Here is a 15,726-nt window from a genome sequence, read left to right as displayed (position 1 = left end):
GGTGTGGCTCATTAAAATGTTGGCTATGATTAACAATACAAACCAATGACGAAGCGTCTTGTAAAACCTCACAAACATGCCAAACTACCAGTGTGGCTTTGTTTAAAAAATGTATATACTTTTTGGGTGGGGGGTATACTTCATTCAATGTATTTGTTTTTACACTGCTTAATTTACACGCATCAAATTCAAAATCTAGTCTACCACAATATTATTGTAGACTTATTTCGATAGCCTATCGAAATAAGTGGTTCTGAGAGGACCTCTAGTGGTGATCACAGGTAACATCAGGTGATGGGAGCAGATACCGAGTTCATTGAAGCTTTCAGCGCAGGACGGGGCTGCGCCCCTTTCTCACTCTAGTCTCTCTCTCTCTCTCTCTCTCACACACACACACACACACACACACACACACACACACACACACACACACACACACACACACACTGAACCCATCATATCATGTGAGTGACCCACACAGAGAGAAAGAGGACAAACTGCCGAGACCCAGGTCGTACACTTTGGGAGCAACTTTTCCTTTGCTACCAGGACAGACAGGTGCATTTCATTGTCAAGGTAGGCCGGCTAAATCATTAATTAGGAAGGAGCGATAGAGAATAATGTATTTGTAACTGGTAGTTAATGTTGGCCATGGAAGGCTAGGAGGGCCTGTCCTGTGTAATTACTTTTTCCATGTATATCTTTCTGACTTTGTCTTTAGTTTAGAAAGGGCACTTAATGCTGATACTGTTGTTAAAGCTAGTCTTGTTGTTCAGGTCAAACCAGATGTGTGCGTAAAACCAGTGCATAATCTCAACAAGTAGGCCTATACCTACATACCTGGAGTTCTCTTTTAGGTGCCTGTAGCTCAATGACTCATGCAACAGCACTTCTACCTTCGACTATAAGGTGATCATAATATGGTATTATGGTGATTTTATACAGTGTAGGCTAGTTTTTCATCAGTAGTTGTCTGGTGGAAGAAGTAGGCTACACAATGCTACAGTTCGAAGGTGTTACAAAAGCCCTACAGTACTCAACTACCTACTTAAAGGTAGGGTAAAGTGATTTTCTGTGGTTAAAATAAGTGTAAAAAGCTCTATAACAGGAAGAGTGGCCACAAGTTGTGGAATACACTAGCACTGTCTGGAACTTCGAAAGGCAGCTCTTAGTGTTTTTAAGAGTAAACTGAAAACCTATTTTTTTCAATATGGCATTTATCTAAATTAATCTTGTGTTCAAGTCTTATGTTGTTTTTTTTTACTATTTTTATTATTTTTATTTTGTATTGCTATTGTATAATTCTGCCCTACGTTGACTTGCTCTTTAGTTTAACTACAGTGTTTAGTTATGTTTCTGTTTGCCAATTCAGTTTTTTTCTGGCATTCTACTATTTATTATCTTAATGTGAAGCACTTTAAGTTATTATTATTATTACTAAGGAAGAGTGGGCACCTCGATGTAAAATTGTCTATTTGGTCCAAAATGTTGCTAAAAGTACATTAAGAGAGATTAAAAATAGAAAGAAAATTGAGCAGTGCAGAAACCTAGGTAAAATTAATGCTAAAAAAGGTGTGTCTCTTAAGATGTCTTTTAAACATGTCAACAGCTTCAGTGACCCCGCGGAGCCTCCAGCAGAGCAGAGCCTCCAGCAGACTGTTCCAAAGGCTAGGACCAAAGGCTATAGCGGCCTCCAGAACAATTATAGGAGTGACATGGCCGAGCCTGCTGAGCTGCTGCTCATCAAGGACCAGTACGAGCAGGCGCTACACTGCCTGAAGCGAGGCATGGCGGCCGAGGAGGCCGACAGACGACCGGAGGCCCTGGAGTATTACAGGACAGGGAGGAAGCACCTCACCCAGGGCCTGGAGGTTCCCAATGGGGGAGATGGGGCGCCCTGTTGGGACACTGCCAGACAGCTCCAGCAGAAGATGAGGGAGACCCTCCAGAATCTAGTGGCTCACCTCCCCGAGCTGGAGAGCAGCGCCTCCGCCGAGCTCACGGCGATGACAGAGAGCCAGAGGGAGGGCCTGGGGGAGTCGGGGGATCATTTCTATCCCGCTCTGGGATATCCCGACGTTCAGCCAGCTCCCCATAGCTCTCTACACCATCTGTACCCTACCGTACTCGCCCTCACCACCACCACCACACAGACCACAACACCCCCACCGGCCACAAACATCCTCGTCCCGACACCAGCACCACCACCAGTCAGGCCTGCCTCCCCCAACCCATCCCAGCAACAAGGTTATTATATTTTTTGAAAATGTCAAATTGAAAAATTTGATTTTTAGTTTTCTATTGTTTGTCTGGGGCATTTGTCTGGGGCAAGATAGGGCCGACAGGGCCTTCTCAGTTGCCGCCCCCCTCCCTATATGTAACTCACTCCCAGCTCACATCAAAGCTGCCCCCCCCACCCTCGCCATGTTTAAAACCGCACTCAAAACCCACCTTTTCAGACTCGCATTCCCTGCCTAATCCAAATCCCCTTTTTTCTACCCTCTATTTTTTTGTTGTTGTGTGTTCTTAGTTTGTAACCTTTTAACTAGTTTTCTCCTAATGAAGTCATTTTTATTTTGTTTCTGTTCTTTGTAAAAGCGACTTTTTCTGAGTATTTAGAAAAGCGCTATATAAATTGTATGTATTATTATTATTGTTATTATCGTTTTTGTAAAGCCTAGTTTTTCATTTTAATTCCAGTTAGCTCAAATCTAAATTCTATTCTAGTTTACATTATTTCATTAGTTTCAGTTAACTATAATCATGCTAGTCCCCACACATAATAATATGCTCCCATCTGGTGGCTTCTAGGAACAACAGCCCTACCTGCCTCTCTACCTGCCTGCTGGTTACCTGAGGACCAGCCTCCAGCGTACACACCGAGGCCCACCGACGGCCACCACAGCCTGGCTTACAGCCCGGCCGCGCGGGGCCTCCTGCAGGGGCTGGGTGGACAGATAGGAGAAGGAGGAGGAGGAGGGGAGGAGCTGCTCCTCATCCACTCTGGAGTGCAACTGTTCTTTGTGACCCCGGACGGGCAGGTCAGCTCCCTGTCCCATCCAGGGTGTCTGCGCATCATCAGCTTTGGGTGTCGGAGCAAAGACGCGGCCAGCGGGAGACCGTCAGCGGTTCTGCATGTAAGAAAGTGTGTGTGTGTGTGTGTGTGTGTGTGTGTGTGTGTGTGTGTGTGTGTGTGTGTGTGTGTGTGTGTGTGTGTGTGTGTGTGTGTGTGTGTGTGTGTGAGTGTGAGAGAGAGAGTGTGTGTGTGTGTGTGTGTGTGTGTGTGTGTGTGTGTGTGTGTGTGTGTGTGTGTGTGTGTGTGTGTGTGTGTGTGTGTGTGTGTGTGTGTGTGTGTGTGTGTGTGGAGGGACAGCGAGTGCATTTTCCGGCAGCTCCGCGGAGCTGCCGGCAGCGCCAGCTTTGGGAGTGTGCTGCGTTTGTGTAACGCAGTCCCCACCAATATTATCTACGATTCTGTGCCTATCGGTACATAACTCGGACGGCGCTTAGTCGAATAGCAGACCATCGGCCGGTCGTCGCGGGCACTCGCGCCTGGAGGCGCTCGGGCGCGACTCCTTGGCCTCAAGGTCTGCTGATTCGGCGCGCCTCCGTCATGGTCCAAAACTATACTTTATCGGCGGAAAAAGAAGTTGACTGCCGCTCCTCCACCGGCAGTTCCGCGACTGCCGCTCCTCCACCGGCAGTTTCCGCGGCAGTTCCGCTGCTCCGCCGGCAGCTGCCGCTCCACCGCCGGCAGTCACTGCCGGGAGCTGCCGCTCCTCCACCGGCAGTTCCACGGAAGTTCCGCGGCTGTTGCCGCTGCCGGAGAATGCACTCGCTCCTTCTGGTGTGTGTGTGTGTGTGTGTGTGTGTGTGTGTGTGTGTGTGTGTGTGTGTGTGTGTGTGTGTGTGTGTGTGTGCCTTTGCATCTTTTGTGTGAAGAACCCCTATAAGAGAAGACTCAAGATTTGTCAAAACAAGATTAGAAAAAAAGGGATTAAGTGTTTAGACTGTTCCTCATTTTACTGTGGTAAACGGGCATTACGTTCAGTTGCATGCAGCAGGCAAGACCACCTTACAACCAGTCAGTTGCATGCAGCAGGCAAGACCACCTTACAACCATTCAGTTGCATGCAGCAGGCAAGACCACCTTACAACCATTTGTTTCCCTTGTTGCAATCTGAGAAGAATTATCTTCAGATTTAAAGCCACAGACAAGGCTGATGGTCTATATATCTGATGGCTGTTTGATTCCTAAATAACACAACCACCTGTGTAAAAACCTATTGTGAATAAATGAGTTCAGACGTCAAAGTGAACAATCTCATATACCGTATCTTGAGAACTTACAAAATAGTACACATCTTTACTATTGGATATTATTGCCGGTTTGTTGAATATTGATCGGTGATTATCAGGAGATAATTTTAAGGAGACATTTGGGTTTTGATGTACAGTTTGATCACATCCCGTGTATTGGTAATGTTTATTCCCAAATCCTTTGATACCGTTGTGGACTATAACTTTAGGCCTTCATTACGGATGGGCATGTTGACAGCCCCTTCGTACTTGAACTAAGAATAGATTTGTTAGAAGAGCATATATCAGCAGAGTTTAAAAAAAGCTCAGAAAGTTGTCATTTTGTGTAATCCTGATGGCAAAAAGGATATATTTTTTTCCGTTTGGAATTGGAGCCTTTGTATAAAAGGGGATTGCTAGAACGGCCAGATTAAATTATCCATTTTGTGTGGAATGTACCAGAGCAGAAGTTAACCAATAAGTCACAATGTTTTAATTTCACTCACTCTCCAGCTGCATGGGTGGATAACTGCAAGACCAGATGGTTCCTATATGGACCATAGACTCGGGATACCAATCAGATAACAAACACAGCTATAGCACATGTTTTGATGTTTATTTTTTTCCTAAATCTTTGAGGTATGTTGGTAGGGATGGGACGATAATCGTTATAGACCCCTTAACAGACGACTTCACACTGATAAGAACCAGTATGCGCTCGCAGGCCGGCACCAAATGAAACCCATTCTGTCAAGTCTCGCTAGGACGCGCCTCACTAGCCAACACACAAGAGGAGGTTGAATGAACTGAAACCAGCTGCACCCCGAAACAATATGTTGGGAATTGATTGCATGAAACAATCACCTGTGCGTCCAGTCTCAATGTTGGTAAACAAATAATTGGTCTATTAGCATTTATCGTGATAAAAAAAAAAAAACGTATCGTTTCGAGATTTTTAATTCATCGTGAAATTGTCCTCCGTCATACACTAGGATGAATTACCTTTTGTTGAGTTGCAAATTCAGTACCACTTAAACCCTCTATACTTGATAAAACGGACCTGTGAGGAGCACATGTGGTACGCTCTTATTTCACTCTACACAAATCGATTTACCAAAAATAGCCGATCTACAATCTCACACCGCGTTGCGGTGTCGAACGTTATCAAACGTTCCTCCCAGAATAGGGATGCTGGGGGTTCAAGTGGTTATCGCGATAATATCGTTAATCGCAATTATTTTTGCCATAATTGTGACATGTAATTTTCATATCGTCCCATCTCTATATGTTGGACAGGTTGGGATAATAGCCTACATCTTTTTGCACTGTTGTTGTAGCGGACATGATTTTGTCTGTGATTATAATGTGCAATAGATATAGGCCTATAATTGGTAAACGTGAATAGTTGACTTGTTCAATGTCATCCTTTTTCACCAGTAGTAACAAAAGTTTACCACTGATTTTTTTTAATGTTAAATCAGTGGTAAACTTTGCTATTGACCATGTAAAACTTAACCCATTAAGTCCTGAGGCCGATTCTACAAATGCCTTCTAATGTTTTGTGCCAGGGACCCCCCCAGAGGAGAACACTTTCAAGATTTTTCAAATATGTTGCATTATGTACAAGCTGGCAGCGTGAGATTTGGTCCGGCACCGCTCACTTGTGATTGGATTTCACTCCCTCCGAAGTAGTGAGGGACCAATCAGGGCCCAGTGTGCAAATATGGGTCAGGTTTATCACCAGAGGCATTTTTTTAATTCGCCCCTTGGAAATGCAGGTTCCACACAGAGATTCCAGACTAATATCTACGCAGTGATATTAGTCTGGCCATGCCAGGCTTATATATATATATATATACTGTACTGTATATAGCTAAAATCTGGGGGGCTTAAATGTGTTTTTCCAGCCATCTGCACAGAATAAATGTCATTCCATTGGCAGCAGCACACTGCTTCAAAGTCACAGCAGTGACAGAGCAGTGTGTTGACTGCTCTCTGCATGGCGTTCTGGCCGGCTCTGTGTCCCGGCAGCACAATGCTCCCATTTACAGATGACTCTGCACTTCTGTTGTTGCTGCTCTGGCCCTGCCAGGGGTCACTCTGCCGGTCACAGCTGTTTGTCCACATACCTTACCTGCCTGTGTGTGTGTGTGTGTGTGTGTGTGTGTGTGTGTGTGTGTGTGTGTGTGTGTGTGTGTGTGTGTGTGTGTGTGTGTGTGTGTGTGTGTGTGTGTGTGCCTGGGCTGGTGGCACTGGGCCTAACGAGCCTATTACTATACCACCACTCTATCTATATACTGGTTCCTTCTCTGACAAAGCCATGTAGGGGTCATAAGGCCGCGCCGAGCTAGCTACAAACGAGACTGTGTTTTTACATCCCCCCCCCCCCCCCCAGGGTGAAACATATAGACACAAGCATCTGGCCACCATCACTTGACTTAACCCATTCTAGTATCTGTGTCATTTTAGATTTCTTTGGCCGCGGACCCCCATCTCAAAATATTCTGTTCAGGGACCGCAAGAAGCAAAGATTTAAGTTAAAAATGACTGCTTTAAAAAAAATATAACACTGAAAGATTTGCACAAATTTTCACGATTTTTCGAAAATATCAGATCTACAAGCTCGTGGCGCGGCACCCGCTACGAGCGGTGGCCGCGGTGCAGTACATTATTGACCTTTATCTATTCAGGGGAGACCATTGAGAGCGAGCTCTCTTTTTCAGTACAACATGATCACAACATGTACAAACACACAAGTGCAATATAATAAACATTATTTTTTTTTTAAAACATCATAATGCAGACACATAAGGGCTACACAAAGCAGGTGCCGTCCTTATGTAATGCATCCTCAAGTAGTACCCTAAATCAGTGGTTCTCAAACTTGTTCATGTCAAGGACCCCCAAAATGATATGTATTTGGCAGCGGACCCCCATCTAAAATATTTTGTTCCGGGGACCCCCAGAAGCAAAAGATTTGACTTACAAATGTTTGCTTTAAAAATATATATATTCAAAGGTTTGCACAATCTTTTTTTTTTTTAAATAGCTGATCTACAAGCTCATAGCGCTGCACTCGGTGCCGCGCTATGAGCTTGTATATCTGCTATTTTTGAATAGCCAAAGTATAACAGGTTAAAGTGGTTAAAATTATTGTGATGCTATATTAACACATTTTGCTGGGGACCGCCTGGAACCCCCCCAAGGACCCCTGGGGGTCCCCGGACACCACTTTGAGAACCAATGCCCTAAATGTCCAGGGGTTTGTTCCATTTGTCTGGGGGCATAAAAGATGAAAGCAAGTCTTTCCTTGTTCACTGTTCATTCTGTGTGTCTGCGAGCATGTTTGATATCCTGTAGTTTTTGGTTCTAAAATTGAAGATAAATACAATGGGAGCTTGTTGCCACACAGGGACAATGTTGCTCTCTACGAATGGCGAGAGAAGGCCAGCCCAGTTTTTCACATAAAATACAGTGATGAGTGTGAAAGCCATCGCCGCTAATGAAACTTAAAGCACTGTGGTAGACTGCTTTGAGAAGCTTCAATATGGAAAGTGAAGTATGCATATATAGAATAATTACAGCTTGAACAATGTTTTTTTCTATTTTTCAGTATTAAGGCTGCACGATATATTGAACATTTACCTTATAAAATAATAATAAAACTTTAATTATATAGCACCTCTCACAACTGGGTTACAAAGTGCTTCACAAAGAAAACAAAAAAAGAAAACATTACACAAAACAGAACAAAGAAAGGAAAGATACCTTCATCAAGGTATCATCATGCGCGATATACGTATCGCAGGAGACGGCATTTATCGTGGTAAATGGCATATTATGTCTATTTGCCGATTGAGCAATCCCATCGGTAAAGCACTGTGGTGTGGAGAAGTATAAATCAGGTTGAGCACAGCTGCTCCCCCCCGCCCCAGTTTTCCATCCTGAATGGCAGCAGGCCTAATATTGTTATTGCATGTAGGCTATGTGCAATAATGCAGCTGAAAGTCAAAGTTCAGAGGCATTATATTGCCTTTTGTTAGGCTAGATATTTGTTAACATTTCTTGAATTGAGTCTTTAGTTTTACCTAAGCAAAAATATATTAAAACTATGTGCTGCATTTTTTTTTTTACTTATCATGAGACATATCGTTATCAAGGTATTCAACAACGTTATCGAATATCGCATGCTCTCCTAATATCATGCAGGCTTAGAAAGTATAGTATAGTAGTACTATGGACTATTTATGTCTGTGTGTTGTGTTTGTTTTTCAAGGTGTGTGACTGGCTCTATCCCCTGACCGCAGACACCCCGGTGCTGCTGGCCAACTCGGGCATCTTCATGTTCCCTGACACCATGGCAGAGACCCCGGGGTCCTACATGGGCATCGTGCTGTCCTCCGAGCTGCCTGGCAGCTCCAGAGACCTGTTCCGGGACCTGCTGTCACAACTCGCCGAGCTCAGGATCCAGGTGGGTAGCTACTGTAGCGAGTGCAGTGTCACTGTCACAAATAGGTTGTGTTTATCGTTTATTATACAGATCCCCATTAGCTGCCGCCTTAACGACAGCTAGTCTTCCTGCGGTCCAGACATTAATATACATTAATCACAATGTAACCGAGTGCCGCTCTATGAGCTTGTAGATCTGCTATTTTTGAATAGCCAAAGAATTCTAAAAACGACACAGATGAGTTCCCGTTCTTAACGGGTTAACGAACATAAACACTTTCGTCAATCAGAGCTTGCCTCACGCTGCCATCATCGGTGCCTCATTCACAAACTGCACACTTCAGACCGGCAGCCCCAAACCCAGCCCAAATCTGATTTCCTATCCAGACTCAGAGTCAGATTGGTTTGATGCAGTCTGACCTGAAGGCCGAGGAATGTGATTCAAATCTGATTCCATGTGGGTTTTTTTTGCTGTTCAGAGGAAGCCACATCATGTTGCATTCACTACTGGCAGCTTACAAAAGATACAAAGTGACACTGCATGTCTGGTTGCTGTGTCTCTGTTGACGTGTTGAGGAACATGCTAGAAAAATATAAAGCCTGGGGGTAAAAGGAACACGAAACTGGCTGTCGGAAATAATGTGTCCCCCCCCCCCCCCATTACAAGCAGGAATTGTTTGAAGAGAGAAGGTGAATGGAAATTCCTTTGTAGCTGCAGTTGAAGCCAGCTCAACCTGGATTGTAGCTTTGTAGATTTTGTAGCGGCTACAAACGTTGGGTGTCGCTTTATGTCGCTGCCTGGCTTCCATGGAAAATGAAAAACTATGAATAAATAAATGGACAATTTCGTCAACAAGTAAAAACTAGACTAAAATGTTAGGGAGGGGCTAGTGGAGAAGAGGTCAATTCAATTCATCATGGGTGCGAGTGGGTGTCACAGAACGAAAACAGCCGATCTACAAGCTCACAACGCGTCGCGCTGCAACGCGTTGTGAGCTTGTAGATCAGCTGTTTTCGGCATGCAGCTAAGTGAAAATCTGCCATTTCGATAGAATCACGGCCCGCCAAAAATACATTTTAGTCGACTAAATCAACTGTAGATTTAGTCGACTAAAATCTTATGATATTTAGTCAACTAAAACGAGACTAAAAGTAAAACATTTCAGGTGACTAAAATATGACTAAAACTAAACAGAATTTTATTCAAAAGAATATGACTAAAACTAAATCAAAATTTGCCCTCAAAATCAACACTAGTGAACTTAGCATTAGACCCTGTCTTGTTTCTCGTGTTTACTCTACTGTACCTGTAGATGAGGAAAGCCTGTTGCTATATTGCCGGTCATAAAGTGTCTAGTGTTTAGTGAATGACTCTGTGTCCTGTCCTGTCTGCCAGGCTCCAGAGGAGGGCGCAGTGGGGTCAGAGGTCATCAATCTGGCTGAGAAGGTCCCTCTGCTTCCCCCGAGGCCTGGGACACAACAACACGTTACCATGGCAAAGGGAGAGGAGGAGAAACTTCCACTTCCTGAGTGGAGTGAGAAGATGGCCCAAAACATCTTGTCAGGTGTGTGCGTGTGTGTGTGTGTGTGTGTGTGTGTGTGTGTGTGTGTGTGTGTGTGTGTGTGTGTGTGTGTGTGTGTGTGTGTGTGTGTGTGTGTGTGTGTGTGTGTGTGTGTGTGTGTGTGTGTGTGTGTGTGTGTGTGTGTGTGTGTGTGTGTGTGTGTGTGTGTGTGTGTTTGCGAGCGTGTGTGTGTGTCAATCATAACAAAGACAGAAATCTGAACACAGAAAGAATGATCTAAATACATTAGTTAGTGTTCTATCTATCTGCTAAAGTTGCCCGCTCCAGATTACTGTTGATCAGCAGCCATAAACATCAGTTATTGACTTTAAACCACAAAGTATATAAGGCTCTGGGACCCAAACTAATTAAAAAAGCCGATCTACAAGCTCACAGCACGTCGTCGTGATGTTGATGTGACTTATTGTGAGCATGTAGAGAAACGGTGAATGAAATGAATGTGGATTGTTGAATGTTGTCGGTGTTACTGTATCTCTGCAGGGGCCACCTGGTTGAGTAAAGGCTTCGTGAAGGGAGCCGAGGCCACGGGTAAGGTCATACACAGAGGAGCGTCCAAGCTGCGCGACCACATCACCCCTGAGAACACGCCTACAGAGGTCAGCCCCCGGGTCAACAAGAGTCTGCAGGCGGCCAAACAGGCCACCGGGGGCGCTGTCAGGGTCAGCCAGTTCCTGGGTAAGTCGTCTTCCCGATGATTCAAACCCCATTGCAGCGGAAAAAGACATCGTCTCTGCCGGGGGTGGAAACCTCATATGTCCAAAACGGTTACTTTTCGGGATTCAAAAAGGCACTACGCGCCACGCTTTGAGCTTGTGGATCTGCTGCTTTTGATGCTTTTGTGTGACGCTGTAGTATGATCAAGTAGGGCAGTGGTTCTCAACCAGTGGTCCGGGGACCACCAATGGTCCTTGGGGGGGGGGTTTCTGCCCCGACAGCAACGATATACATATTTGCTGGCGAACTGAGATTGTTATTCTGTAGCCATCCTGTTTTAAGAGTGTTGCTCCTCCTAAGTGAGACAACTCAGGGACTTCATTAGAACAAATCGCAGCTCAGCAGGGAGAGCAAACAAATGAATACACCGCTAACAACTCTGTGGTAAACAAGACCAAACAAGACCAGCCCTGCATGGGCCTAAACTAAAGCATCTGTTGAATAATAAACTATTAGATTCAAGATTCAAGAGATTTATTGTAACAAGGATGTACAAGTACACACTGTTAAAAACGTATGCTGGGGAGGTGCTCCAAAAACACAGAAATAAAAACAGTTCATAAATATCAATACTAAGCTTAAATTAATTAATTAAAAACAGTAAAAAGACTAAGATCAGCATACAAAGCAAAGTAACACCACAGAAAGTTCATTTTGCAGTCTAATAGCCTGTGGGAGGAAACTTGTCTTTCAATCTGCTTGTGCTGGCCTTTATACTCTGGTACCTCTTCCCAGAGGGCAGCAGATGGAATAGTCTGTTGTGGGGATGTGTGGGGTCCTTAATGATCCTCAGGGACTTCTTGAGGCAGCGCTGGGTGTACAGCTCCTCCAGACTGGGCAGCTGACAATCAGTGATGCGCTCGGCTGTGCGCACCACCCTTCTGAGGGACTTCTGGTCCCTGTCTGTACTCTGTACAGCTCCCATACCAGCTGGTGACCAGCTGGTGAAGCTTTTTCTTCTGTCAGACAGATGTTTTTTTTTTTTTTTTGGGGGGGGGGGGGCTTGTTTCTAAAGTGTAGTTGCTTATTTGGGCTTCATTTTAACCACTTTAACCCTATATATATATATCGGCTATTTTAAAATAGGCAATTTACAAGCTCACAATGCGTTGCGACGCGTTGTGAGCTTGTAGATCTGCTATTTTCAAAAAGTCTTGGGGGGGGGGGGGGGGGGGGAAATGATACATACAGTATTAATTTGCGGGTCCTTGACATGAAAAGGTTTGAGAACCACTATTCCAAAACATGATTAGACAATAAAGTTTTACCGACCTAACCCTAGTCGCCTATTTAATTTGGGCTTGTTGTCATAGACCCGGTTGCTTGTTTCTCTCAACAACAATGCTAACGAGGCGCGTGTCTCTGCGTTGCAGTGAATGGAGTGTGCACCGTAGCAGGATGTGTCGGAGACAAGCTGGCGCCCCACGTCAAGAAACACGGCGCCAAACTGATCCCAGAGTCCATGAAGAAGAGCAAGGATGGCCGGGCGTCCAACCTGGATATAGCCATGGTGGTGGCAGCTAGCAGTGTTCAGGGTAATGCACAGAATGTCTGTTGGAAAATCTTCACGTCATGGTTGTGTGATAAAAAAAATACCACTTCTAAATGCTACTCACCACCTTTAACCCATTCAATCCGGGAACGCATCTCTTGTCATTTTAAGATTTCTTTTGGCTATTCAAAAATAGCAGATCTATAAGCTCATAGCGCCGCACTAAGTGCGCTATGATTTTTTAAACATTTGTCAAATATTTTCTTCCAGGGATCCCCAGAAGCAAAGATTTGAGTTGCAAATGTTCGCTTGAAAATATATACGTATATTCAAAGATTTGCACAAATGTTCACGATTTTTTTTCTAAATAGCAGATATACAAGTTCATTACTATGAGCTTGTATATCTGCTATTTTTGAATAGCCAAGGAAATCAAAAAATGACACAGTCACATGCTTTCCAGGTCTAAATGGTTAAGGCACTCCCCCCTACCTCTTCGACCTCCGCTCCCTCAGGTGGTGAGGTCAACCTCCTTGAGGTCCGCAGTAAAGAGTCTTTGGGTACTGGGAAAAGCGCTATATAAATTTGAGACATTATATTTATTATTTTAAAGTATAAAATGGGCTTACCAGAGTCTGACTGAAAAGGGATTTAATAAAACAACAACAATACCAGTTCCAGTATAGATTGGCAAAAGATTGGTGTATTGTAATCGCGGCTGTCTGTTGGTTTGTCTGTCACAGCGATAACTCTGACAATTGTAAAGTGATTTGTATCACAAATTGGCTATGATGGGTATAAATATGACTCAATGAATGTGTATGAGTGAATAAATAAATAACATTATTGCACTTACAGTATTTCAATTATATTATACAAGAGTGGCAGTGGACTATACATATAAAATAAACACACTGACATGAGAAAAAGGGTTTATTCCTAAATATGACAGTAGCATGAAAGGAGCTGCTTGTGTCTGCTTTCAGTTCAGTAAAAAGGTTTCATTGATTACATTGTCATTGAAAGTTCATTCAAGGCATTCTACTGTTAAAAAAAAGGTTCAGTAAACATACAATACTATGCACTTATACTGTATATTTATTGGTGTTCTTTAAAGGTCTTTCTACAATGTGGAGCGGTTTGGAGACTGGAGCTAAGACTGTTGGCAAGAGTGTAACATCAGAGACTGTTAGAACAGTCAAGTACAAGTAAGTTCTGAGAGCCTTCATTTCTATTTCCATGTTTAAAGACTACGTTTTGCACCCTGTCCGTCAGTCCGTCCGTCCGCCATTCTGCCCCCCCCCCTCCCCCCGCGTGAAATTTTGCCCACTTTCACCACTTCCTACTTCTTCTTGGTTCATTTGGGGAACTAATGTGATTACACACCTCTTTCTTTCTTTCTTTCTTTCTTTCAGATTTAGGGGTCTTGAAAATGTATTAGGCATACCACGCAACATATGACTACGGGGGCAGTGAAATCACCGAGCTTATCTGAGCTCCACTACTAACTCCAATCAAGTCTGAAGTTTCTGTTTTCCATCATACTGACTCACGTGGTTCATTTACAGTGACTTCTGAACTTTGGCTTTTGCTTTGACCTTTGTGCAGAGTAGACTCTACACAGCATCATGTGTTTGTCTTCCATAACATGTCTCATGTCCATTGGCAGTGAAATGCCTGCCTGTGTTGGGTGACGGTGCTCTTGCTGTTCATACGGTAATTTATTGTAGACTCTTCCTTTGATTTGTTATGAATAAAAAACGAGATAAATTGAGACAAAAACAATACGAAACTCACGATTCCATCTCTTTTTCTTTTTTTTTTTTTTTACCGGTAATGCTGTTTGGTGGTGGGTGTGTGCATTAATAAGGGAATTTCACAATATGTTGTAAGCTATATAAGGGTCCTTGTTCGAGGGGGGTCTCCAGCTAAAATGCTTGATCCTTAGGAACCAAATGGACCCTTTGGATGGCTTGGTTCCAGGCTTAAAATAATAAATATAGATATTTTCAGAAATCTCTATGGGGAAAATGTATGGGCTTTCTATCTGTGGAATCACAGAATGGCCGCCACAGGCTATGCCCTATACCTTGCTTATCTCGGCCCTGCTATGTGTGACTGGTGAAGGTATGGTGATGAAGCAGGCAAGGCCACAGACACTGGTCTCGCGTCGGCTGTGAACGTGGGCCTGGCAGCGTACTACCTCGACAACCTGGTCCTTAAAGCCCTTCTGAAGACTACAGGAAAGCAGACCGCCAAGGCTGTGGTCAAACAGCACCACCCAGAGGACGGAGAGGGACAAGCAGCGGCAGAGGATGGGGAGCAGCAGGAGGAGAGGAAAGATGAAGAGATGACATTGATTAGATTAGATTAGAGATGCAATTGATGTGTTGCTTTTGGGTGGAAGGGCTTTCCAATTCATTTGAAAAGCTTAGTTCTAAATTCAAGCTACTTCTCGCAGACTTATCTACCTCCTTTTAAAATGCATCACCATACTCTGCTGTCAATGTTGTATTTGTCAGTGGTGGGAAAAAGTAGGCCTACTCAAGAAAAGTATCAATACTGCAATATAGAAATACTCTGTTACAAGTAAAAGTCCGGAATTCAAAATGTACTTGAGTACCTGAGAAGTACAAAAGTATTGGCATCAGTATTTAAAGTATCAAAAGTAAAAGTACTCATTATGCAGAATGTCCCATTTCAAGTTTTCAAATGTATAAAAAATCTCACAATGCGTTGCATCGCGACGCATTGTGAGCTTGTAGATCGGCTATTTTCAAATGGCCGAAATGTATATAGGGCTGAAGTGGTTAATGTATGTTTTGTAATAATAATAAAAATCTACAAAGTAACTAGTAACTAAAGTTTTCAAATAATTGTAGTGGAGTAAAAGTACAATATTTGCCCCTGAGATGTGGAGTAGAGGTAAAAGTATTGAAAATTGGAAATACTCAAGTAAACAAAAATTGACGATCTACAAACTCACAACGCGTCTCATCGAGACGTGTTGTGAGCTTGTATATCAGCTATTTCTGCTATTTTTGGAAAATGTCGACATTGAAACGGTTATGACGATTATGCATCTAAAAAAAATGATTTCATGTACTCATGGCTTTTATGCACAAAGTGTTGGGTGTCGAATGACATTTGTGACAAAAGCTGAATAATTACATTGCATTCAATGTAGCG

General features: G+C 43.6%; 1 protein-coding gene across 1 annotated transcript; it reads left to right on the top strand.

Annotated features, from left to right (window-relative positions):
- Positions 1 to 512: 512 nt before the first annotated feature.
- sparta (spartin a) lies at positions 513 to 15,387 on the top strand. The gene is made up of 9 exons (XM_080435297.1): positions 513 to 576; positions 1,610 to 2,247; positions 2,812 to 3,137; positions 8,576 to 8,770; positions 10,145 to 10,313; positions 10,812 to 11,006; positions 12,419 to 12,580; positions 13,655 to 13,745; positions 14,665 to 15,387. The coding sequence occupies exons 2-9, from the start codon at positions 1,716 to 1,718 to the stop codon at positions 14,909 to 14,911; spliced, it is 1,917 nt and encodes a 638-aa protein (XP_080291423.1). The 5' UTR covers positions 513 to 576; positions 1,610 to 1,715; the 3' UTR covers positions 14,912 to 15,387.
- Positions 15,388 to 15,726: the final 339 nt, after the last annotated feature.

This window comes from Gymnoscopelus braueri (genome assembly GCF_963280865.1).
Source record: "Gymnoscopelus braueri genome assembly, chromosome: 8".
Taxonomy (NCBI): domain Eukaryota; kingdom Metazoa; phylum Chordata; class Actinopteri; order Myctophiformes; family Myctophidae; genus Gymnoscopelus; species Gymnoscopelus braueri.
Note: the sequence above shows the minus strand (reverse complement) of the source record. Positions and strands in the feature narration are given on the sequence as shown.